Source organism: Oncorhynchus mykiss, chromosome 8 (assembly GCF_057628025.1).
Source record: "Oncorhynchus mykiss isolate SJ-2025 chromosome 8, ASM5762802v1, whole genome shotgun sequence".
Classification (NCBI taxonomy): Eukaryota; Metazoa; Chordata; class Actinopteri; order Salmoniformes; family Salmonidae; genus Oncorhynchus; species Oncorhynchus mykiss.
The window spans coordinates 12481868-12507916 of NC_143029.1; the positions used below are offsets into that span (position 1 = coordinate 12481868).

At 46.2% G+C, this 26049-nt stretch overlaps 1 protein-coding gene across 8 annotated transcripts in view; it reads left to right on the plus strand.

Moving 5' to 3' along the window:
- Positions 1–26049, plus strand: part of LOC110529374 (rho-associated protein kinase 2) — a 72710-nt gene that overhangs the window by 31326 nt on the left and 15335 nt on the right. For all 8 annotated transcript variants that reach the window (XR_005052775.2, XR_016497594.1, XM_036984757.2 and 5 more), the window contains exons 5-20: positions 61–321; positions 3212–3356; positions 3724–3862; positions 12045–12136; positions 16466–16625; positions 18001–18094; positions 19386–19474; positions 19560–19608; positions 19692–19827; positions 20616–20707; positions 20844–21090; positions 22859–22965; positions 23369–23528; positions 23959–24119; positions 25278–25462; positions 25664–25733. Coding sequence is in view for 6 of the 8 variants with exons in the window: in XM_036984757.2 (XP_036840652.2) it covers positions 61–321; positions 3212–3356; positions 3724–3862; positions 12045–12136; positions 16466–16625; positions 18001–18094; positions 19386–19474; positions 19560–19608; positions 19692–19827; positions 20616–20707; positions 20844–21090; positions 22859–22965; positions 23369–23528; positions 23959–24119; positions 25278–25462; positions 25664–25733 (2187 nt within the window). In the remaining 2 variants the exon portion in view is untranslated. The remainder of the gene's footprint in view (positions 1–60; positions 322–3211; positions 3357–3723; positions 3863–12044; positions 12137–16465; positions 16626–18000; positions 18095–19385; positions 19475–19559; positions 19609–19691; positions 19828–20615; positions 20708–20843; positions 21091–22858; positions 22966–23368; positions 23529–23958; positions 24120–25277; positions 25463–25663; positions 25734–26049) is intronic.

A 26049-nucleotide genomic window follows, 5' to 3' on the forward strand; every position in this document is an offset into this window, starting at 1 on the left:
CACCTCTCACATACTCCAAATGTCAGTCAAGCTTTTATTGTTGTGATATGTGTTTTCCAGCTGTGCTGTGCTTTCCAAGATGACCTCCACCTCTACATGGTGATGGAGTATATGCCTGGTGGAGATCTGGTCACCCTGACCATGAACTACGACATGCCAGAGAAGTGGGTCCGTTTCTACACTGCCGAGGTGGTGCTGGCGCTAGATGCCATCCACTCTATGGGTTTCATCCACCGCGATGTGAAACCGGACAACATACTACTGGACCAAAATGGCCACCTCAAGCTGGCTGACTTTGGCACCTGCATGAAGATGGACTCTGTGAGTTTGCAGGGGAGTTGGAGAATTGGCTGAGGGTCTAGGGAAGTGCTACCTGGTCCTGGGGAGCCAAAGGGGCTCACATTTAGTTGTTTTGCCTTAGCACTAACACATTCGAATCAACTCGTCATCAAGCCTTCACTTGAATCAGGTGTGTTAGTGCTAAGGAAAAAACCTAAATGTGCACCCCTTCGGGTCCCCAGGACTGGGAAGCACTGGTCCAGGGCCTAGACTGGGCTGTGGGGGTTTTCTGAGTGAGACGTCATCCTAACCCGAAATGGTCTTGTTATGGTAATTTTGTCTGAAACACCAAACTCAAGCCCTAGACCTTACTTTTTTTTCTGCTTTCTTCTGTAACTTTTAATTGTAACATGAGCTCATTTTAGACTATTTCCAAGGTGATGAACTGTCTACTGCTAAAATCTGGGTTTGGGGGAATTTCACTGCTCCAGTGCACCACCATGTGGTCAGATTATGAATTGTTTAGTGTCAATTTCCACATAGAAAGTCCATCAGGTTAAGTTGCTGAATCATGACTTACAGGACAGGTAAGCTGTGCCAAAAAGGTCTTTGACAAATTTAATGGGCCGGTTTCCCAGACACATACTGAACAACCTGCCCTCTAAATATACATCTGCTGTCTTCAACTAGGATCTCAGCGATCACTTCCTCATTGCCTGTGTGCGTACTGGGTCTGCAGTCAAATGACTACCCCTCATCACTATCAAACGCTCCCTAAAACACTTCAGAAGGCAGGCCTTTCTAATCGACCTGGCCGGGGGTATCCTGGAAGGATATTGACCTCATCCCGTCAGTAGAGGATGCCTGGTTATTCTTTAAAAGTGCCTTCCTCACCATCTTAAATAAGCATGCTCCTTTCAAAAAATGTAGAACCAGGAACAGATATAAGCCCTTGGTTCATTCCAGACCTGACTGCCCTCGACCAGCACAAAAACATCCTGCGGCGTTCTGCATTAGCATCAAATAGCCCCCGTGAAATGCAACTTTTCAGGGAAGTCAGGAACCAATATACACAGGCAGGTAGGAAAGCTAAGGCTAGCTTTTTCAAACAGAAATTTGCTTCCTGTAGCACTAATTCCAAAAAGTTTTGGGACACTGTAAAGTCCATGTAGAATAAGAGCACCTCCTCCCAGCTGCCCAGTGCACTGAGGATAGGAAACACTGTCACCACTGATAAATCTACAATAATCGATCATTTCAATAAGCATTTTTCCATGGCTGGCCATGCTTTCCCCCTGGCTACCCCTACCCTGGCCAACATCTCAGCACCCTCAACTTGCCCAACCCCCCCCCCCCCCCCCCCCCCCCCCCCCGCTTCTCCTTCACCCAAATCCAGACAGCTGATGTTCTGAAAGAGCTGGATCCTACAAATCAGATGGACTAGACAAGGGCTGGACCCTCTCTAAAATGATCCGCCAAAATTGTTTCAACCCCTATTACTAGCCTATTCAACCTCTTTCGTGTCGTCTGAGGTCCCCAAAGATTGGAAAGCTGCTGCGGTCATCCTTCTCTTCAAAGGGGGAGACACTCTACACCCAAACTGTTAGACTTATATCTATCCTACCCTGCCTTTCTAAAATCTTCGAAAGCCAAGTTAATAAACAGATCACCAACCATTTCGAATCCCACCTTACCTTCTCCACTATGTAATCTGATTTCCGAGCCGGTAACGGGTGCACCTCAGCCACACTCAAGGTACTAAACGATATCATAACCACCATCGATAGAAGACAGTACTGTGCAGCCGTCTTCATCGACCTGGCAAAGGCTTTCGACTCTGTCAATCACCACATTCTTATCAGCAGACTCAACAGCCTTGGTTTCTCAAATGACTGCCTCGCCTGGTTCACCAACCACTTCTCAGATAGAGTTCAGTGTGTCAAATCGGAGGGCCTGTTGTCCAGACCTCTGGCAGTCTCTATGGGGGTGCCACAGGGTTCAATTCTTGGGCCGACTCTTTTATCTGTATATATCAATGATGTTGCTCTCGCTGCTGGTGATTCTCTGATCCACCTCTACGCAAACGACACCATTCTGTATACATCTGGCCCTTCTTTGGACGCTGTGTTAACTAACCTCCAAACGAGCTTCAACGCCATACAACACTCCTTCCGTGGCCTCCACCTGCTTTTAAATGCTAGTAAAACTAGCTCTTCAACCGATTGCTGCCCGCACCCTCCGGCCCGACTAGCATCACTACGCTGGACAGTTCTGACCTAGAATATGTGGACAACTACAAATACCTAAGTGTCTGGTTAGACTGTAAACTCTCCTTCCAGACTCACATTAAGCATCTCCAATCCAAAATTAAATCTAGAATCTGCTTCCTATTTCGCAACAAAGCCTCCTTCACTCATGCCCCCAAATATACCCTCGTAAAACTGACTACTTGCACATCATCATCTGCACATCTATCACTCCAGTGTTAATGCTAAATTGTAATTATTTTTGCCTCTACGGCCTATGTATTGCCTTATCTCCCTACTCTTCTACATTTGCTCACACTGAACATAGATTTGTCTATTTGTCCTTGTCTTTTGTGTTATTGACTGTACGTTTGTTTATGTGTAACTTTGTGTTGTTTTTGTTGCACTGCTTTGCTTTATCTTGGTCAGGTCGCAGTTGTAAATGAGAACTTATTCTCAACTGGCCTACCTGGTTAAATAAAGGTTAAATAAATAAAACACAGATTAGGCTTAGTCCTGGACTAAAAATCAGAGTCACCATTAAAAGTGCTTCTTAGGACTAGGCTTAATCTATGTCTGGCACACTGGCCCAATATGTTTCACTGTTTAGTTGACCTACTTTAACAATGTCTCTGTCTGCCTGTCTCCCCGCCTGCCTCTCCGTCTGCACGTCTCTCTCATTCCAGACGGGCATGGTCCACTGTGACACAGCGGTGGGGACTCCGGACTACATCTCCCCTGAGGTGCTCAAGTCCCAGGGGGGGGACGGCTACTACGGCCGCGAGTGTGACTGGTGGTCCGTGGGGGTGTTCATCTTTGAGATGCTGGTCGGTGAGTGAGTTTCTCTGATCCTGAATCAGAACGGTTTTCAGGATCTCAATTGGACCGTTGACCTGCTAATGTTAATTCTCTTAGTTTTGTCATTTGGATTGGGGCTAAGCGACTAAAGATGGTTTGATTAACCCCGCTCGGGTGATATGTAACCTTGCCTGAGACCTCAAGACTTGTGTTAGCTCCCTGAGCTAATGTCTTGGATTTAGCTCAGCGGGCTAACAGTCTTGTGGCATGCCGTACACCTAGGTTTAAACCCAGTGGTCACACTACTAGGCTATTTGTGTTTATTGAAGCTAGTTTAACCTCCCCTGTAAAGCCTAACAAAAGCCCAAAAACATATTTTAAATTTCACCTCTCTTTTTAGGCGACACCCCATTTTATGCTGAGTCACTAGTAGGAACATACGGGAAGATCATGGATCACAAGAATAACCTCAACTTCCCTGATAATGTGCAGATGTCCAATGATACCAAGGACCTCATCTGTGCCTTCCTGTCTGACAGGTACAGTATGTTTGACCCCGTGACCGGTCTGACCTCTCGGCTCCTTCAAAGTGTGATCTCTTTTTTTTCACACTTTCCTGTGGAGGCTGTTACTTACTAAATGAGAGGAGCTGGTCATGCCACATTTTGCAGAGCACCAGACATAAGGTTATGTAGCCTAGTAGGACTCGTTTTACTGTGGATATACAGTGCCTTGCGAAAGTATTCGGCCCCCTTGAACTTTGCGACCTTTTGCCACATTTCAGGCTTCAAACATAAAGATATAAAACTGTATTTTTTTGTGAAGAATCAACAACAAGTGGGACACAATCATGAAGTGGAACGACATTTATTGGATATTTCAAACTTTTTTAACAAATCAAAAACGGAAAAATTGGCCCCCTTAAGTTAATACTTTGTAGCGCCACCTTTTGCTGCGATTACAGCTGTAAGTCGCTTGGGGTATGTCTCTATCAGTTTTGCACATCGAGAGACTGAAATTTTTTCCCATTCCTCCTTGCAAAACAGCTCGAGCTCAGTGAGGTTGGATGGAGAGCATTTGTGAACAGCAGTTTTCAGTTCTTTCCACAGATTCTCGATTGGATTCAGGTCTGGACTTTGACTTAGCCATTCTAACACCTGGATATGTTTATTTTTGAACCATTCCATTGTAGATTTTGCTTTATGTTTTGGTTCATTGTCTTGTTGGAAGACAAATCTCCGTCCCAGTCTCAGGTCTTTTGCAGACTCCATCAGGTTTTCTTCCAGAATGGTCCTGTATTTGGCTCCATCCATCTTCCCATCAATTTTAACCATCTTCCCTGTCCCTGCTGAAGAAAAGCAGGCCCAAACCATGATGCTGCCACCACCATGTTTGACAGTGGGGATGGTGTGTTGCTTTTACGCCAAACATAACGTTTTGCATTGTTGCCAAAAAGTTCAATTTTGGTTTCATCTGACCAGAGCACCTTCTTCCACATGTTTGGTGTGTCTCCCAGGTGGCTTGTGGCAAACTTTAAACAACACTTTTTATGGATATCTTTAAGAAATGGCTTTCTTCTTGCCACTCTTCCATAAAGGCCAGATTTGTGCAATATACGACTGATTGTTGTCCTATGGACAGAGTCTCCCACTTCAGCTGTAGATCTCTGCAGTTCATCCAGAGTGATCATGGGCCTCTTGGCTGCATCTCTGATCAGTCTTCTCCTTGTATGAGCTGAAAGTTTAGAGGGACGGCCAGGTCTTGGTAGATTTGCAGTGGTCTGATACTCCTTCCATTTCAATATTATCGCTTGCACAGTGCTCCTTGGGATGTTTAAAGCTTGGGAAATATTTTTGTATCCAAATCCGGCTTTAAACTTCTTCACAACAGTATCTCGGACCTGCCTGGTGTGTTCCTTGTTCTTCATGATGCTCTCTGCGCTTTTAATGGACCTCTGAGACTATCACAGTGCAGGTGCATTTATACGGAGACTTGATTACACACAGGTGGATTGTATTTATCATCATTAGTCATTTAGGTCAACATTGGATCATTCAGAGATCCTCACTGAACTTCTGGAGAGAGTTTGCTGCACTGAAAGTAAAGGGGCTGAATAATTTTGCACACCCAATTTTTCAGTTTTTGATTTGTTAAAAAAGTTTGAAATATCCAATAAATGTCGTTCCACTTCATGATTGTGTCCCACTTGTTGTTGATTCTTCACAAAAAAATACAGTTTTATATCTTTATGTTTGAAGCCTGAAATGTGTCAAAAGGTCGCAAAGTTCAAGGGGGCCGAATACTTTCGCAAGGCACTGTAGATACTTTTGTACCGGTTTCCTCCAGCATCTTCACAAGGTCCTTTGCTGCTGTTCTGGGATTGATTTGCACTTTTCACACCAAAGTACGTTCTTCTCTAGGAGACAGAACCCGTCTCCTTCCTGAGCGGTATGACGGCTGTGTGGTCCCATGGTGTTTACTTATACTTGCATACTATTGTTTGTACAGATGAACGTGGTACCTTCAGGCATTTTGAAATTGCTCCCAAGGATGAACCAGACTTGTGGTCTACCATTTTTTTTCCTGAGGTCTTGGCTGATTTCTTTTAATTTTCCCATGATGTCAAGCAAAGAGGCACTGAGTTTGAAGGTAGGCCTTGAAATACATCCACAGGTACACCTCCAATTGACTCAAATGATGTCAATTAGCCTATCAGATGCTTCTAAAGCCATGACATCATTTTCGGGAATTTTCCAAGCTGTTTAAAGGCACAGTCAACGTAGTGTATGTAAACTTCTGACACACTGGAATTGTGATACAGTGAATATTAAGTGAAATAATATGTCTGTAAACCAATTGTTGGAAAAATGACTTGTGTCGTGCACAAAGTAGATGTCCTAACCGATTTGCCAAAACTATAGTTTGTTAACAGGAAATTTGTGGAGTGGTTGAAAAACAAGTTTTAATGACTCCAACCTAAGTGTATGTAAACTTCTGACTTCAACTGTATTATGAATTTGCTTAAATGATTTGTGAAGTATCAATGTAGTGCTTATGAACACTACAAATATTGTTGTTAAGCATTGAACAACTAACAAAGTTGTTCTTAGTTTAAACTGGGACCAGAAAAGATGAACACCTGAGTGAGCGATTCTTTGTTAATGGCTATTAGATACTTAGGATCATAGTAGTTGATAGGAGTAGAGGTTAATGATTATACTTAGCATCATAGTAGTAGTAGTTGATGGGAGTAGAGGTTAATGAGAGGCTGGGACATTAGCGGTATAGTAGTAGTAGTTGATAGGAGTAGAGGTTAATGAGAAGCTGGGACATTAGCGGTATAGTAGACGTCAAACACCCTTTCTGTTGCCACACAATGCCTGTCTTATACTCCCCTTCCCCTCTGTTTACATTCTCTCACTCACTCTGCAGTCTCTCTCTCACCACACACACACTCACATACACACTGAGATGCACACACACCCATACACACACACACATGCCCTACGCAAACTAAGATTATTATAGTAAACTGAAACTAAAATAAAAAAACGACTTAGTAAACTGAAATAAACTATACTGAAACTATTATCTTTGACTGCAAAACCACGTAAAATAAAAACCACAAATTATTTGTAGTTTTTTTCTTCTAAAAATCAGTTGGGGTTTTGAAGGGTTTTATTTTGAATGGGTTTTTAAGCTTCGGACTCTGTTGGGTAAAGGCTGCCAGTAGATGGCAACGTTTCAAATAGGCCTAGCTTGTGCATCAGTATCACTAACTAACAGGGTGAGCACAGACTGGACTGGGCCAAGGTAGAACAGCTTGTTAAGTTGCTGGAGCCGTTCGCAATCCACGCTGACCAGCTTCAAACTGACAGCCAGACGCTGTCTGATGTGGTGCCGTGCCTTCTCTACCTTGAGGCACACTTTCAGTCAACTACTGTTGCCAAACAGTTGTCCCGGGTCCTCCTGAAGTCACTGTGGGAGCGCTTCGCATGCATACTGAATCCTCTGGCAGCCAACTTCAATCCAACCCCTGCAGCAGCTTGCCTGATGACCCAAGTGGGTCTCTGGCACTTTGTTCAACATAGATGGAGCCACTGATGAGGGAAGCAGAGTCTTATACTTCAGCAAATCAGAGTGCAGCTGTGGAGCAGCAGGATCCCTGAAAGATGCCAGCATATTGAAACCATCTTGACCACATTTCATCAGAAATATAGCTTCCTTGCATTGACCATTGTGTCTGTGGTCACAGTCTGCTGTGAAGGTGGGCATGTTTACAGTCACCTCTCCAGTTCTGTCAGGCAAGGATGGCTGTTTATCCAAAGCTGTGCCCTGTGGCACTGGGTCTGGTTTCTGCCCCTGTATCCCAAGCGCTCGTGGAGAGAATATTCAGCCTGTCATCAGGCTTGAGAAACCAAAGGACCACCTCCTCTGGAATGCTGGGTCTTCTTGAAGATACAGCAGACAATCTCGTTTGGTTGAACAGAAACACACACACACTCACGCTGGCTGGCTGTGAACGGATGGATTTCTGAAGAAGTGTTGTATTGTGTTTTTACTGCTGTTGATGTTTTTATTAACCCAATTTGAAGAGGGTAGTCAGTGATGCATCTTTAATATTACATAACATAACAGGTCACGTGTGCTATGACTTCATTTGTTGTTGTTTTCCTCTCTCTCTCTGTCAGATAAACTTTGTTCTTACATCTACTACTAACGAAAATAAAAAAGCATTGGATTGATGTAAACATGGTTAAGAGTTTCCTTACACCTTGTTTCTTCCACCAGTCCAGGCGCTTATCCTTTAAATCCAAGTCGTATTAGGATTGTTTTATCATTTAAACCTAACCAAACCTATATCCTGGCCATGGAGTTGTACAGAGTCCTCTAGTGGCCTAAAGACTGTGTTGGCATGGGCAGCGCCATTGAGGCCCTTCGCCATTTTGATTTAGTCAACTGAGCGGAACTTCCAACTTCATTGGCTGATGCCTCCTGATGAACTGGTTGGAGTCATGACAGCTGGGTCATCAGGAGGGATCAGCCAATTTAGTATATTGTCTTGACAGATAGTTATTTCCAAGATGGAGATGGCCTTAATGGCACTGCGCGTACTCTCACAGACGCCATCATGAGAGATATAGAGATGTTATGTCTATCCAAGTCTAGGGTCCTGGCCCATCACCTTGTGTATTACTGCCCCTCAGTGGCAAGAAGTGGCATCACAAAAACAAATTTATAGGCCTACAACACATATAGGCCTACAACACTGAAAATAAATCATATAAAAATGAAATAGAAATGTTTTCAATCAAATAAACGAAATAAAAAATGGTAAATCAAGTCTGAAAACTAACTGAAACAACTGTTTAAAAAAAAAAAAATGAATAGAAATAAAAATGAATATTATACCCCAACTATAATAACGTTGCTACACACTGACTCATACTTATTCCCCCTCTGTCATGCTAACTGCTCAGCTCCACCATGGATTTTGCCATCAGTGTCGTCTCAGTGTGACGTTACTTTTACTCCACTACATTCTTAAAGAAAATAATGTACTTTCTTCTCCATACATTTTCCCTGACACCCAAAAGTACTCGTTACATTTTGAATGCCTAGCAGGACAGAAAAGCCCCTGGATATCCATATATAAAAAATTAAATAATAATTGTGCTGTCTGATTTGCTTAATATAAGGAATTTGCAATGATTTATACTTTTAATACTTAAGTATATTTTAATACTTTTAGACTTACTCAAGTAGTATTTTACTGGGTGACTTTCACTTTTACTTGAGTCATTTTCTATTAAGGTATCTCTACTTTTACTACAGTATGACATTTTGGTACTTTGCCCCTACTGTACTGTACCATTTTCATCCATTATGTGTAAGTACAATAGCTTTGTGTTCATTCAATTGTTGCTGATGGTTGTACTAAATTATCCTCTAACTACACAAGTTGCTTTTGTTTACATTGTGAACCTAGCTAGTCAATGTAGCTAGCAAGCTAGCTAGTACTTGTAGCTTCTTAACTTCATAAATGTTAGTTAAATAACCAGTGGTGTATAGTTGAGGCCATATGCAACCAAAATGAATAATTTCCTCAACATCTGATCACTGATGGCAATGCCGGACGCCCGATGGCTATAGTGTAGCAGGACCATTACACACTGTGGTTCACTGACTCCCTCACCAGCTCACTCCATCAGTCAGTAAGGACCAGTCCCACCAACTCTCTCTCTACTCACCAGCTCAGTCAGTCAGTAAGGACCAGTCCCACCAACTCTCTCTCTCTCTCTACTCACCAGCTCAGTCAGTAAGGACCAGTCCCACCAACTCTCTCTCTACTCACCAGTTCAGTCAGTCAGGACCAGTCCCACCAACTCTCTCTCTACTCACCAGTTCAGTCAGTCAGGACCAGTCCCACCAACTCTCTCTCTACTCACCAGTTCAGTCAGTCAGGACCAGTCCCACCAACTCTCTCTCTACTCACCAGCTCAGTCAGTAAGGACCAGTCCCACCAACTCTCTCTACTCACCAGTTCAGTCAGTAAGGACCAGTCCCACCAACTCTCTCTACTCACCAGTTCAGTCAGTAAGGACCAGTCCCACCAACTCTCTCTACTCACCAGCTGTCAGTCAGTCAGTCAGTCAGTAAGGACCAGTCCCACCAACTCTCTCTACTCACCAGCTCAGTCAGTAAGGACCAGTCCCACCAACTCTCTCTACTCACCAGTTCAGTCAGTAAGGACCAGTCCCACCAACTCTCTCTACTCACCAGCTGTCAGTCAGTCAGTCAGTAAGGACCAGTCCCACCAACTCTCTCTTTACTCACCAGCTCAGTCAGTCAGTAAGGACCAGTCCCACCAACTATCTTTACTCACCAGCTCAGTCAGTCAGTAAGGACCAGTCCCATCAACTCTCTCTACTCACCAGCTCAGTCAGTAAGGACCAGTCCCATCAACTCTCTCTACTCACCAGCTCAGTCAGTCAGTCAGTCAGTCAGTAAGGACCAGTCCCACAAACTCTCTCTCTACTCACCAGCTCACTCCATCAGTCAGTAAGGACCAGTCCCACCAGCTCAGTCAGTCAGTCAGTCAGTCAGTCAGTCAGTAAGGACCAGTCCCACCAACTCTCTCTCTCTCTACTCACCAGCTAAGTCAGTCAGTCAGTAAGGACCAGTCCCATCAACTCTCTCTACTCACCAGCTCAGTCAGTAAGGACCAGTCCCATCAACTCTCTCTACTCACCAGCTCAGTCAGTCAGTCAGTCAGTCAGTAAGGACCAGTCCCACAAACTCTCTCTCTACTCACCAGCTCACTCCATCAGTCAGTAAGGACCAGTCCCACCAGCTCAGTCAGTCAGTCAGTCAGTCAGTCAGTCAGTCAGTCAGTCAGTAAGGACCAGTCCCATCAACTCTCTCTACTCACCAGCTCAGTCAGTAAGGACCAGTCCCATCAACTCTCTCTCTACTCACCAGCTCAGTCAGTCAGTCAGTCAGTCAGTAAGGACCAGTCCCATCAACTCTCTCTCTAATCACCAGCTCACTCCATCAGTCAGTAAGGACCAGTCCCACCAACTCTCTCGACTCACCAGCTCACTCCATCAGTCAGTAAGGACCAGTCCCACCAACTCTCTCTCTACTCACCAGCTCAGTCAGTCAGTAAGGACCAGTCCCACCAACTCTCTCTCTCTACTCACCAGCTCAGTCAGTCAGTCTGTAAGGACCAGTCCCATCAACTCTCTTTACTCACCAGCTCAGTCAGTAAGGACCAGTCCCACCAACTCTCTCTCTACTCACCAGCTCAGTCAGTAAGGACCAGTCCCACCAACTCTCTCTACTCACCAGCTCAGTCAGTCAGTCAGTCAGTAAGGACCAGTCCCATCAACTCTCTCTCTACTCACCAGCTCAGTCAGTCAACTCTCTCTCTTACTCACCAGCTTAGTCAGTCCACTCTCTCTCTACTCACCAGCTCACCAGCTCAGTCAGTCAACTCTCTCTCTACTCACCAGCTCAGTCAACTCTCTCTCTTAATCCTGTCCCTCCCCATCTCTCTTTTTTCCCCACATTTCTGTTTTTCTCTCTTTGGCATTCGGCCCTCTTGTTGTTTTGGTATGCTCTCTCTCTCTCTCTCCATATTTCTCTTTCTGTATTACCCTATAGCTCTTTCATATTCACTCTCACCTCAGTATTCTGAGCTTCGGGACATGCTCTGTGTGTCTGCCATGGTCTCTCCCATCATGTTTTCTAGTGGGGCACACCCCTCCCTTGCTCTGTTCCTTTTGGCTGAGTCTGGAATGTCCCACACGTGGCAGTCCAAACTGCCGCACCCCTCTGGCCCTGCACCCTGTGGCAGAAGAGGGAGGGAGGCCAGATGGGAAGAGGAGGGAGGGAATTGCAGCAGTAGATATAGTAGTGGTGTGTCAGTAGTGTTGTTGACTAGTCTGGTCCCTACTTTGCTCCTGTGTAACTTCCTGGATCTACATTCTCTCGTATCATTACTCTTACTGTTCTACTGGCCGTTACTGACCGCTGCAGTGGTCGTGAGGCGGTCCAGCCGGGCCAATCTGTGGACTGTGGTCAGTGCCTAGTGGGCTAGTGGTCACTCCAGCTGTGTGGAGCAAAGTGGCGCTTTGCTTTGTGTTCATGTTGCGGTCAATTTCCACGTTTGAGTGAGTGACCGCTCTCTGACCGCTCCGTCCCATTGGCTATGTACAGGGAGGTGCGTCTGGGGAGGAACGGCGTGGAGGAGATCAAGAGACACCCCTTCTTCACGAACGACCAGTGGACCTTCGACACCATCCAAGAGAGTAAGTGTGTGTGTTCAGTCAAACCGTGTGTATTTGTGTGTGTATGTCTTCAGTCATACTGTGTGTGTGTGGTTATTTGTGTGTGTGTGTGCCTGTCTGCCCCTCTCTCTCTGTCTCTCTGTCTCTCTGTCTCCTTCCCAATCTGTCTCTCCATCACCCAACTTGTTATTGTCATGACTTGACACTACAGTTCATTCCCATGTAGGGAGCCTGAATCTCAACTCTATCAGCAGAGACTGAGCAGAACAGTCACGTGTCTATCATCAGCACTGCAGCACAACCCTGCATGGCCAGAGGCTGTGTGTTCACTATGACTCGTCTCAGAGTAGGAATGCTGATCTAGGATCAGCTCTTTCCTGCTGTCCATGTTATCTTATTCATTGTGATCTAAAAGTGAAAACAGATCCTGGATCAGCACTCCTACTCTTGATGTATACTGAACTATTACTAATCGCTCATTACAGCATACTACACTGTGTAATGCTACACAGATTCATGCTTGGTGAGGAGTATGTACTTGGGCTGCTCAATCCTTCCATCCTCACTGATTTTGATATCATGTGACAAATCTATTGAAAGTACTACGGTGGGATCACACACACACACACACACACACACACACACACACAGAGAAACGTTGGAAAGGGGGGGGACAATGCAACTAGACTGGGTAGCCATTTGACTAGATGTTCAGGAGTTGTATGGCTTGGGGGTAGAAGCTGTTTAGAAGCATCTTGGACCTAGATCTGGCGCTCCGGTACCGCTTGCCGTGCGATAGCAGAGAGACCAGTCTATGACTAGGGTGGCTGGAGTCTTTGGCAATTTTTAGGGCCTTCCTCTGACACCGCCTGGTATAGAGGTCCTGGATGGCAGGAAGCTTGTCCCCAGTGATGTACTGGGCCGTTCGCACTACCCTCTGTAGTGCCTTGCGGTCGGAAGGCCGAGCAGTTGCCATACCAAGCAGTGATGCAACCAGTCAGGATGCTCTCGATGGTGCAGCTGTAGAACCTTTTGAGGATCTGAGGGTCCATGCTAAATATTTTCAGTCTCCTGAGGGGGAATAGGTTTTGTCGTGCCCTCTTCACGACTGTCTTGGTGTGCTTGGACGGTGTAAGTTTGTTGGCGATGTGGACACCTAGAAACTTGACGCTCTCAACCTGTTCCACTACAGCCCCGTCGATGAGAATGGTGGAGGGCTCAGTCCTCTTTTTCCTGTAGTCCACAATCACCTTGTTTGTCTTGATCACGTTGAGGGAGAGGTTGTTGTCCTGGCACCACACGGCCAGGTCTCTGACCTCCCTATAGGCTGTCTCGTCGTTATCAGTGATCAGGCCTACACCTGTTGTGTCATCAGCAAACTTAATGATGGTGTTGGAGTCGTGCCTGGTCGTGCAGTCATGAGTGAATGGGGAGTAAAGGAGGGGACTGAGCACGAAGTGTTCTTCTATTGGGTTCCCTCACGCTATAGTATCAGTGTTCTAATGGGTTCCCTCACGCTATAGTATCAGTGTTCTAATGGGTTCCCTCACGCTATAGTATCAGTGTTCTTCTATTGGGTTCCCCCACGCTATAGTATCAGTGTTCTTCTATTGGGTTCCCCCACGCTATAGTATCAGTGTTCTAATGGGTTTCCTCACGCTATAGTATCAGTGTTCTTCTGTTGGGTTTGCTCACGCTATAGTATCAGTGTTCTGTTGGGTTCTCCCACACTATAGTATCAGTGTTCTTCTGTTGGGTTCCCCCACACTATAGTATCAGTGTTCTAATGGGTTCTCCCACGCTATAGTATCAGTGTTCTTCTGTTGGGTTCCCCCACGCTATAGTATCAGTGTTCTGTTGGGTTCTCCCACGCTATAGTATCAGTGTTCTTCTATTGGGTTCCCCCACACTATAGTATCAGTGTTCTTCTGTTGGGTTCCCCCACGCTATAGTATCAGTGTTCTGTTGGGTTCTCCCACGCTATAGTATCAGTGTTCTTCTGTTGGGTTCCCCCACGCTATAGTATCAGTGTTCTAATGGGTTCCCTCACGCTATAGTATCAGTGTTCTAATGGGTTCCCCCACGCTATAGTATCAGTGTTCTAATGGGTTCCCTCACGCTATAGTATCAGTGTTCTAATGGGTTCCCTCACGCTATAGTATCAGTGTTCTTCTATTGGGTTCCCCCACGCTATAGTATCAGTGTTCTAATGGGTTCCCTCACGCTATAGTATCAGTGTTCTTCTGTTGGGTTTGCTCACGCTATAGTATCAGTGTTCTTCTGTTGGGTTCCCCCACACTATAGTATCAGTGTTCTAATGGGTTCTCCCACGCTATAGTATCAGTGTTCTAATGGGTTCCCCCACGCTATAGTATCAGTGTTCTTCTATTGGGTTCCCCCACGCTATAGTATCAGTGTTCTAATGGGTTCCCCCACCCTATAGTATCAGTGTTCTAATGGGTTCCCCCACCCTATAGTATCAGTGTTCTTCTATTGGGTTCCCCCACGCTATAGTATCAGTGTTCTTCTGTTGGGTTCCCCCACGCTATAGTATCAGTGTTCTTCTGTTGGGTTCCCCCACGCTATAGTATCAGTGTTCTTCTGTTGGGTTCCCCCACGCTATAGTATCAGTGTTCTTCTGTTGGGTTCCCCCACGCTATAGTATCAGTGTTCTTCTGTTGGGTTCCCCCACGCTATAGTATCAGTGTTCTTCTGTTGGGTTCCCCCACGCTATAGTATCAGTGTTCTTCTGTTGGGTTCCCCCACGCTATAGTATCAGTGTTCTTCTGTTGGGTTCCCCCACACTATAGTATCAGTGTTCTTCTGTTGGGTTCCCCCACGCTATAGTAACAGTGTTCTAATGGGTTCCCCCATGCTATAGTCAGCCCATTGTCTCCCGTTACTATAGCACTTACTATATGAATCCATCATGGATTTAAAAGTGCAGATTTGTGTAAGCATTGGCTGGGGAAAGTTTCCACCATTGCCAAAACAATGGGAGGAAGTTTGCAGGTGGATAAGGGTGGAGAATGGGAAGGCAGCGTCACTCTCTAGTCTGCTCGTTAGCTAGCATGCTGAAGCCCCATTTCTGACTGTTGCCTGAAATAAAGCTGTAAAACTCTTGGATGTGGGAGACTGGGTCTGCCTATCAAATGGCACTCTATTCCCTACATAGTGCTCTGGTCAAAAGTAGTGCACTATGGGATTCCTTATTGGCCCTGGTCAAAGGTAGAGTGCCCTATATAGGGAATGGAGTGACATTTGGGACACAGCCTGTGTGTGCTAGTAAGCACCCTGTCCAATGATGGAGCAAGGGAGGGGACAGAGATAGCCCCCTATGTGCTTGCAGGAGTAATAAGAGGGGCACCCCAGAACCACTGCACCAGCCCCAGATCAGATTTGAGGGCGGTCGCTCCCTCCTCTCTCAACTCTTACTGTGGCCACAGCTGCCTGTCATTAGCCTACCCGCTATCAGGAGCATGCTGGGAAAGCCATGCCGCAATTGGCTCCCGGGAGCTGGGACCGTGTCTGTCTCTCTCCAGTCTCACCGCACAGCTGTTGCTTTTCGCTTTTTCTTTTTCTTTCATTCCCTCTTTTATTGCTCACTTTCTCATTTTTCTCTCTCTCCCATTTGTCCACCATCTATTGATCTCTCCCTACTGAGGGTGCTGTCTTGACTTGGTTCTCTTTGCCTGGAGCCAGAATGGATCCTGTTGAAGAAATAAGATCCAACATGGCCACTTAGTTCCCTAGCCAGTAGTGACATCTTTATAGGTTGTCGAGCAACTGGGCTCGTCTCAGCTTTCGCCTCCTGGCCCCTTGACACATTTCTGTCCGCCTACTGTACAGATGGAGGCCTTTAAAAGAGCAGAAGGGGAGTTAGTTCTCTCTCTCCTAGAGTGTGTTTAGGTGTGTGAAAGGCAACAGTGTGTGTTGGGGCACAAAGAGGGCACTGTAGGGGGAGAGAGGAGTGGTGGGTTTGGAGTCCGCCCCACGCCAGCTCGCTCCTACCGCCTGTGCCCAGGGCGGCTCGGTGTACTATAGACTACACACACCTAGAACATCACAGTATAGTCTAAAAATGATATCTTATTGAGAATTGGAGGAGCCAACGGTTATCTCTGATTTGATTAATTTTAGACATTTTAACCATCTGTCTCCTTCCTCTGCCCAAACCCACACTATTTCCACCTTTTCCTGTTCTCTCGCTCGCTCTCTCACACTCTTTGCTTCTTTCTGACTGAATCTCTCTCTCACTTTGCCTCTCTCCTCCCTCTCTGTCACCTCTCTACCTCCTCTGCTTCTCCCGCTCTGCATTCCTCTCTCACTCTCTGCCTGTCCCTCGTTCAGCCGTGGCCCCAGTAGTGCCGGAGTTGAGCAGTGACATAGACACCAGTAACTTTGACGAGATTGAGGATGAAAAAGGTGACGTGGAGACCTTTCCCACACCAAAGGCCTTTGTGGGCAACCAGCTGCCATTTGTGGGTTTCACCTACTTCAAGGAAGACCAGTAAGGCTAATTGTTTTCTATCTATACTAAGAGTGAAGTTTGGCATCTATACAGTGTCTGTATATAGTTATATTATTGTTATATTTAGCTTCAGCAAGCTAGCCAATTATCCAGGAATCATGTTTGGTTTACTACATTTAAATTGGAATGAATTTGAATCTATGTGCTGTATGTTTTAAGTAATTTTTTTTGTTAATGGTCTGTCTTTATTCACTAGGGTATTTGGTTTTTTAAGGTTCTCTGTGCTCTGCAGGAAATGTGCTTAGTCAGCTCTGCCTGTAACTAGAGAGGGAGGGAGGGAGGGAGGGGATGGATGGAGAGGGATGGAGGGAGGGAGGGAGAGGGAGGGAGGGATGGAGGGAGGGAGAGGGATGGAGGGGGAGAGGGATGGAGGGAGGGAGGGAGGGAGAGGGATGGATGGAGGGAGGGAGAGGATGGAGGGAGGGGAGGGAGAGGGATGGAGGGAGGGAGGGAGGGAGAGGGATGGATGGAGGGAGGGAGAGGATGGAGGGAGGGGAGGGAGAGGGATGGAGGGAGGGAGGGAGGGAGGGAGAGGATGGAGAGGGATGGAGGGAGGAAGGGAGAGGGATGGAGGGAGGAAGGGAGAGGGATGGAGGGAGGGAGAGGGAGGGAGAGGATGGAGGGAGGGGAGGGAGAGGAGGGAGAGGGATGGAGGGAGAGGGATGGAGGGAGGGAGGGATGGAGGGAGGGAGAGGGATGGAGGGAGGGAGGGAGAGGGATGGAGGGGGGGAGGGAGGGAGGGAGAGGATGGAGAGGGATGGAGGGATGGATGGAGGGAGAGGGATGGATGGAGGGAGGGAGAGGGAGGGAGGGAGGGAGAGGGATGGAGGGAGGGAGGGAGAGGAGGGAGAGGGATGGAAGGGAGAGGAGGGAGAGGGATGGAGGTAGAGGGAGGGAGAGGGATGGAGGGAGGGGAGGGATGGAGAGGGATGGAGGGAGGGAGGGGAGGGAGGGAGAGGGATGGAGGGAGAGGGATGGAGGGAGGGAGGGAGAGGGATGGATGGAGGAAGGGAGAGGGAGGGATGGAGGGAGAGATTGTGTTTCATATGTGTAGAACTGTAAAACCGTTTTAAGCCAGTCGTACACTCTGCGTCTGTTCCTGCTTTACACTGCCTCCTTGTTCCAATAGCCCTTCTAGAAAATCCATGCGGATAAAAGTCTGATCTTATGATCACGATCAGTGAATGGGGATTGTAGCGCTGGAGTCTGAAGTGGGTGGGTTCTGGGTTGGGCCGGGATGTGTTATGGGGCGGGACACTGGCATGGAGGTTGGCATGGTGTGGTAGGGCACCTCAGGTAAAGCCAGTTTAAAGACCCATGTCCTCTCTCCTCCCTCTCCCTCCTCCTCTACCAGATTGCTAAGAAGTGTGAATAAAGTGATCTCTGTGGAGGAATCTAAGGACTGTGTGGATAACTGTGAGGAAAAACAGGACAGCATCAAAGGAGAGGTAGGTTGTTGAATCGTTGCATACGTACATGTGTTTGGGTTTGTTTGCTTGTTTTTAAAGCACAGCTGGGAGCAGAGGGGAAGATGTGTACTCAGATGGCCTGAGACGACATTTGAGTAGCTCTGAAGACTAACCAGTGAAATAGAACACTCGCATAGACAGACATAATTCTTAGACTGATTGAATAGAACACTCAGACATACTCAGCATGTGTTTGTAAATAGAATCTGGAGTGCCAGAGTGCCCTCTGGGCGTTCTTAAACTTAGAGGGTTGTCAGATTGTCCGTTCGTAAATTCAGAGTGTTTCATTCTCGGAGCATTCAGAGCGCACACTGGACACTCTGGCTGAGGAGTAGGGTTGATCCCAGCGTTCTGGCCTCACAACAGCAGTCAAACACCCAAGCTAACTGGCAAAAGTTGGCTAGCTTACTAGCTACATCCAGACACAAATGAGAGAACGCCTCACTCTGACCATTTTACTCCCCCTAGCAGAGCTGTTTAGGCAGTTTTCATGTTATCCAGAGTGTTGGTGACTGTAACTGTGCTGCTGGCAACAATTTAATTACGCTTCTTTGCTGACGTTTACCGATACCGGCCATATTCAACAGGTGTTGAGTGTTTGTCAATTCGTAAGTTACTCTGCTCTCTGGCACACTCAGACGAGAGTGCTCTGAAATAGCCCGAGCGAATTTACGAACGCACCCTCAATTATCAGACCGACGCAATAGAATTCTATCTGACAGACATACAACAACTGACAGATCTCAGCTCTGTGTGATTACCAGACAGAACTGACAAAACCCAGAGCTGTGTGATTACCAGACATAACTGACAGAACTCAGCGCTGTGTGATTACCAGACAGAACTGACAGACTGACAGAACTCAGCACTGTGTGATTACCAGACAGAACTCAGCGCTGTGTGATTACCAGACAGAACTGACGGAACCCAGAGCTGTGTGATTACCAGGCAGAACAGACAGAACTCAGCTCTGTGTGATTACCAGACAGAACTGTCAGACTGACAGAACTCAGCACTGTGTGATTACCAGACAGAACTGTCAGACTGACAGAACTCAGCTCTGCGTGATTACCAGACAGAACTCAGCTCTGTGTGATTACCAGACCGAACTGACAGAACTCAGTGCTGTGTGATTACCAGACAGAACTCAGTGCTGTGTGATTACCAGACAGAACTGACAGACATGTTGATACCTGAGTGTATGAGCTCCATCTGGTGAGCTCCATGTTAGTGTGTGTACCTGTTAACTCTCCTTCCCTGTCTTCTTCAGTCAGATCAGCTGCGGAAGAAGCTCCATTGTCTTGAGGAGCAGCTCAACCATGAGATGCAGGCCAAAGACCACCTGGAAAACAAATACAAGTAGGGCTCACCTCAGAACACACACACACACACACACACACACACACACACACTTACTTACTCCCACATGTTCCTCTCTCCCCAGGACTACCACTAGTCATCTAGAGAAGCTGGTTAAAGAACTGGAGGAAGAGGTGAGACTGGGTGATGTGCAGTATGTAGAGTTGGTCAGTAATGTTTTGGCACATCACACATGAACCCTTCCCTGTCCCTGTAGATGAGCAGCAGGCAGAGAGTGGAGTCTTCTCTGAGGCAGCTGGAGAGAGAGAGGGCCCTGCTGCAGTACCAGAGTGCAGAGAACCTCCGCAAAGTGGAGCTGGAGGCGGACAGGAAACGCTGCCTGGAGAACGACTGTAAGCCCAGGCTGTGTGACGCATACACATGGAACCATAGAAGTAGAATCCATTGAACAGATCTCCCCATTCAAGGGTTAGCAGGGTTTCCCAAACTATGTCCTCGGGACCCGACGGGGGGCACGGTTTGGTTTTTTGCCCTAACGCTACACAGCTAATTCAAATGATCAAAGCTTGATGATTACTTGATTATTTTAATCAGCTGTGTTGTGCTAGTGCAAAAAAATAAGTCTGCACCCTCTGAGGTCCCAAGGACAGAGTTTGGGAAACCTGGGTTAGAGGTACCAAGCCCTTTCAATGGATGCTACGCCTATGTATGGAACATTATCTAATTATCTCAACATTATGTCAATGAAACAGTTGCTGAATCCCAAATCGATCCCCGGCCCCTACTGCCCAGCCCCTACTGCCCAGCCCCTATTGCCCAGCCCCTATTGCCCAGCCACTCCTTTACATCTGAGAGGATTGGCTAGGTGGAAGCAACACCGTGACATCATTCTCCACCCAGCCAATCAGAAGGCAATGTGAATCGATTTACCATAATGCTTAGATCTGTCCAATCCTCTCAGATCTATAGTGCCTAGGGTGTAAGGGCTAATTCAGCAATTAAGTTAGGATTTTGTCCCTACACACACTCCAGTTACCTTTACCTTTACAGGAAGAGTAGCGGCTGCCTCGGGGTTCCATAACAAATCCTCCTGGCCATCTATTATGTCACCTGTACACGTTCACACTCTCCTAAACACAGATACACTGATTGATCTGTCCACCTGATTGTCCTTGTCTAGTGAACAGCCTGCGGGACCAGCTGGAAGAGCTGAAGAGGAGGAACCAGACCTCTCAGATGTCCAGTGACAAGAACATCCACCTGCAGAGACAGGTGAGGCAGAACAGTCCATCTCTCTACCTACCTTCTCTGTCGCGCTCTCGCTCACTCGACACCAATTCTGCACTCCTGAATTGACTAATAAAGATAAAACTCCAACCACCCCACCACCACATCTCTTCCTTCTCAGCTGGATGAGGCGACAGCCGTGCTGGCAGAGGAGCAGGAGGCGGCGGGGCGTCTGCGGAGGAGCCAGGTGGAGGCCCAGAAGCATGCCCAGGCCCTGGAGCTCAGCCTCAGGGAGCTGGTGGACAAGTGCACCCAGCTGGAGAACGCCAAGATGGGCCTGGAGCAGCAGCTGATGGGCCTTCAGGCCGACCTGGAGGCTGAGAGGAGGGACCGCTGTCTGGGGACAGAGATTATAGTTGACCTGCAGGGTGAGTTTGCACATTTGTAACCATTCCATTGGTTCCATATTGACATGAGTGCCAGAGGGGCAGGATTTTCACTTTAGGAACCATTTCATTAGTTATATTGTGCCAGGCAAGCTCAACCAAGCACAGCTAGGACCCAGGTCTGCCTGAGACTACGTCACTCTTACAGAGACCCTGTGTTTTGGAAACTTTGGGACATTGGTCATTGCGTCCATTCAGTTCAGACAGGACAGTTTGGAACAGGCAAGTGATTTTGTTTGCTGTGATGTCTCATAGTTTTCCCTCTTTCAAAGTCTCCACTTGGGTGGAGTCAGGAGCAACAAGGAAAATAAACATTGACAGATGTTATTTTTACACATTTAAGAAGGGAATGAGTGAATACAGGTAGATGATGTAATGTCTCCTAGTACTCTGTGTGAAGCCTTGACTGAACCCGTGTGTGTTCTCCTTAGCTTGATGCCCTCATAGATATCTCTACCTCTATACTAATGTGCCTCTACCTCTATACTAATGTGTCTCTACCTCTATACTAATGTGCCTCTACCTCTATACTATTGTGTCTCTACCTCTATACTAATGCCTTTACCTCTATACTAATGCCTCTATACTAATGCCTCTACACTAATGCCTCTACCTCTATACTAATGTGTCTCTACCGCTATACTAATGTGTCTCTACCACTATACGAATGTGTCTCTACCTCTATACTAATGTGTCTCTACCTCTATACTAATGTGTCTCTACTAATGTGTCTCTACCTCTATACTAATGTGTCTCTACCTCTATACTAATGTGTCTCTACCGCTATACTAATGTGTCTCTACCACTATACGAATGTGTCTCTACCGCTATACTAATGTGTCTCTACCTCTATACTAATGTGTCTCTACCTCTATACTAATGTGTCTCTACTAATGTGTCTCTACCTCTATACTAATGTGTCTCTACCGCTATACTAATGTGTCTCTACCGCTATACTAATGTGTCTCTACCTCTATACTAATGTGTCTCTACCTCTATACTAATGTGTCTCTACCGCTATACTAATGTGTCTCTACCGCTATACTAATGTGTCTCTACCTCTATACTAATGTGTCTCTACCTCTATACCAATGCCTTTACCTCTATACTAATGCCTCTATACTAATGCCTCTACACTAATGCCTCTACCTCTACCAATGTCTCTACCTCTATACTAATGTGTCTCTACCGCTATACTAATGTGTCTCTACCGCTATACTAATGTGTCTCTACCGCTATACTAATGTGTCTCTACCGCTATACTAATGTGTCTCTACCTCTATACTAATGTGTCTCTACCTCTATACTAATGTGTCTCTACCGCTATACTAATGTGTCTCTACCTCTATACTAATGTGTCTCTACCTCTATACTAATGTGTCTCTACCTCTATACTAATGTGCCTCTACCTCTATACCAATGCCTTTACCTCTATACTAATGCCTCTATACTAATGCCTCTACACTAATGCCTCTACCTCTACCAATGTCTCTACCTCTATACTAATGCCTCTACCTCTATACTAATGCCTCTACACTAATGCCTCTACCTCTACCAATGTCTCTACCTCTATACTAATGTGTCTCTACCTCTATACCAATGTGTCTCTACTAATGTGTCTCTACCTCTATACTAATGTGCCTCTACCTCTATACTATGTGTCTCTACCTCTATACTATGTGTCTCTACTTCTTTTTCCCTTTCTATATTCCACACACTCTCATTCTCCATCTTATTTTCTCTCTGTCAGGACATATCCAGTGTCTGGAAGAGGAGGTGAAGCAGGTGAAGGGTTCTCTCTCTGGAACACAGACAGAGAAGAGGCAGCTTCAGCAGAGACTCACTGACATGGAGAAGGTAAGAGGCTTGGGTGGTGTTCATTAGACACCAAATGGAAGAAAATTGACTAAAACAAGTGTTGTTTTTTTTAAATGTGCCATGATGAACACAACCCTCCACCCCACTGGTAAGACTTAATGTAGATGGCACTCTGGCTCCATGGGAATTTCCCAAGCCCAAATCGACCTCTAGTCCCTCCCCCTTTCTTGTGGAGATCTGAGAGGATTGGATAGGTGTGAGCAACGTGATAAAAATGTCCCTGTAAGAGAGGGAGAAATATCTTCTATTTCTTTAATCATCTCAAATCCTCTCAGGTCTCACAGGGGCGGATGTCCTCTCTTTGTCCTGTGGATGTACACAGATTACAGCCACAAATTAACAAACACACAGCTGACCTTTGACCTCTGGTTGGGCCCATTAGGAGAAGAGCAACCAGGAGATTGACCTGACGTTCAAGCTCAAGTCGTTGCAACAGAGTTTTGACATAGAGGAGGCCGAGCACAAGGCCACCAAGACACGCCTTGCTGACAAGAACCAGGTCTATAAGTCCATTGAGGAGGCCAAGTCTGAGGCCCTGAAAGGTGAGAGGGAGGAAGAAAAAGGAGAGGTGATTGGGGGAAATGGGATGCCTAGTCAGTTGTACAACAGAATGCCTTCAAATGAAATGTGTCTTCAGCATTTAACCCAACCCCTCTGAATCAGAGAGGTGCGAGGGGCTGCCTTAATCGACATCCGTGTCTTTCGGCGCCCGGGGAACAGTGGGTTAACTGCCTTGCTCAGGGGCAGAACTACAGATTTTTACCTTGTCAGCTCAGGGATTCGATCCAGCAACCTGGGGTGGATAGAAATGGAGCATATTAGAGAAAAATGTATGTGGGGGGAAAAAGAGAGGTCAAGAAACTACTGAGTCAATAATGACCGTTTGGATAAAGGTGTTGGCTAATGGACCACATTATACAATTGTCTATTATTCTAATAGTTATGGTAGCATTGTCTCCTTGTGTTTGTCAGGGATGGAGCGGACGCTGCAGGAGGAGCGGAGCTCCAAGCTGCAGTTGGAGTCCAGACTGCTGCAGCTGGAGAAGGAACACTCCATGCTGGACCGTGACTACAAGCAGGCCCAGCACAAAGTGGATGAGCTGAACACGCACAAGGACAAACTCGCCGAGGAGGTGTGTGTTTCTGTGTGTGTGTCTGTACTTGCCCTGTGTGTGTGTACATACCTTGTGTTTGTGTGTGTGTGTAAGGAGTTGAATGTGCGAGAGAGTGTGTAAAGATTGTGTTTCGTGAAGACTTCTCTCTGTTTCATCAGCTGCAAACATACAGGAACCAGCCAATATAAAGGGAAAACCAACATAGTGTTTTAATAGGGTTTTGGACCACTATCTTCAATGCACCTTGGCATAGATTCTACAAGTGTCTGGAAATCTATTGGAGGAATGCTCCATTCTTCCACAAGAAATTCCACCATTTGGTGTTTTGTTGTTGGTGGTGGAAAACGCTGTCTCAGTCGCCACTCCAGATTCCCCCATAAGTTTTATTTTTTTTCACCTTTATTTAACCAGGTAGGCAAGTTGAGAACAAGTTCTCATTTACAATTGCGATCTGGCCAAAATAAAGCAAAGCAGTTCGACACAAACAACAACACAGAGTTACACATGGAGTAAAACAAACATACAGTCAATAATACAGTAGAAACAAGTCTATATACGATGTGAGCAAATGAGGTGAGATAAGGGAGGTAAAGGCAAAAAAAGTCCATGGTGGCAAAGTAAATACAATATAGCAAGTAAAACATTGGAATGGTAGATTTGCAATGGAAGAATGTGCAAAGTAGAAATAAAAATAATGGGGTATAAAATAAAATAAAGGAGCAAAATAAATAAATAACATAAAATAAATACAGTAGGGAAAGAGGTAGTTGTTTGGGCTAAATTATAGGTGGGCTATGTGTTCTATTGGTTTGAGATCATGGCATATGGTTTACATCGTTTTCGTGCTCATCAAAGCATTCAGTGACCACTCGTGCCCTGTGGATGGGGGCATTGTCATCCTATGGGGACATAGCCATAGCAACCAAAATAATGGCCTGCCCAGCATTTTTATACATGACCCTAAGCATGATGGGATGTTAATTGCTTAATGAACTCGGGAACCTCACCTGTGTGGAAGCACCGGCTTTCAGTATACTTTGTATCCCTCATTTACTTATTTTGGCTGTTAGCTGTAAGTCTTGGTGCTCTCTTTACCCTGACTAACCTCGCCATCTTGCTCTCTCTCTCCCTCTTTATTTTTCTCTCTCACCTCCCCCTCCCTCCTTCCACCTCTAGGTGAAGAACCTGAGCCTGGGCATGGAGCAGGAGGAGCAGAAGCGCAGGCTGAGCCAGAACGACCTGAAGGCCCAGACCCAGCAGTTGACCGCCCTGCGCTCCTCAGAGAAGCAGCTGAAGCAGGAGCTCAACCACCTGCTAGACATGAAGCAGAGCCTGGAGAAACAGAACCATGAGCTACGCAGGTAGAGTGGGATACACACACACACACGGGCAGCTGGCTTGGACATAAGTGTGTGAGAGAGAGGATGTGATGACCAATGGATGTTAGATATCATGATTGTCTTTCCCATACCCTAAGTGGTGGGAGTTGTGTATGTCAGTTGTTTCAGATTGACATGTGATTTGACATGGTAGTGATTGACAGTGATTTTGCCCAATCACAGGGAGAGACAGGAGGCTGAAGGACAGCTGAAGGAGTTGAAGGACCAGCTGGAGGCAGAGCAGTATTTCACGGTACTGTTGATTTCTAGACACTCCCAATGTTTGGAAAGACTGGGTTGCAAAATTCGGGCAATTTTCCCCAAATTCCCAGGTTTTCCAGAAATCCTGGTTGGAATACTCCTGTGTATTTTGGGAAAGTTAATTTTGCATCCCTAAGAAATACTATTAGCTCTTTTCTGTCTATTCATTCTGCTTACCAGTGTAGTGTTTTGTCCCAAATGGCACGCTATCCCCTATGTAGTGCACTACTTTTTATTTTCATTTTTTAATTTCACTTTTATTTAACCAGGTAGGCTAGTTGAGAACAAGTTCTCATTTGCAACTGCGA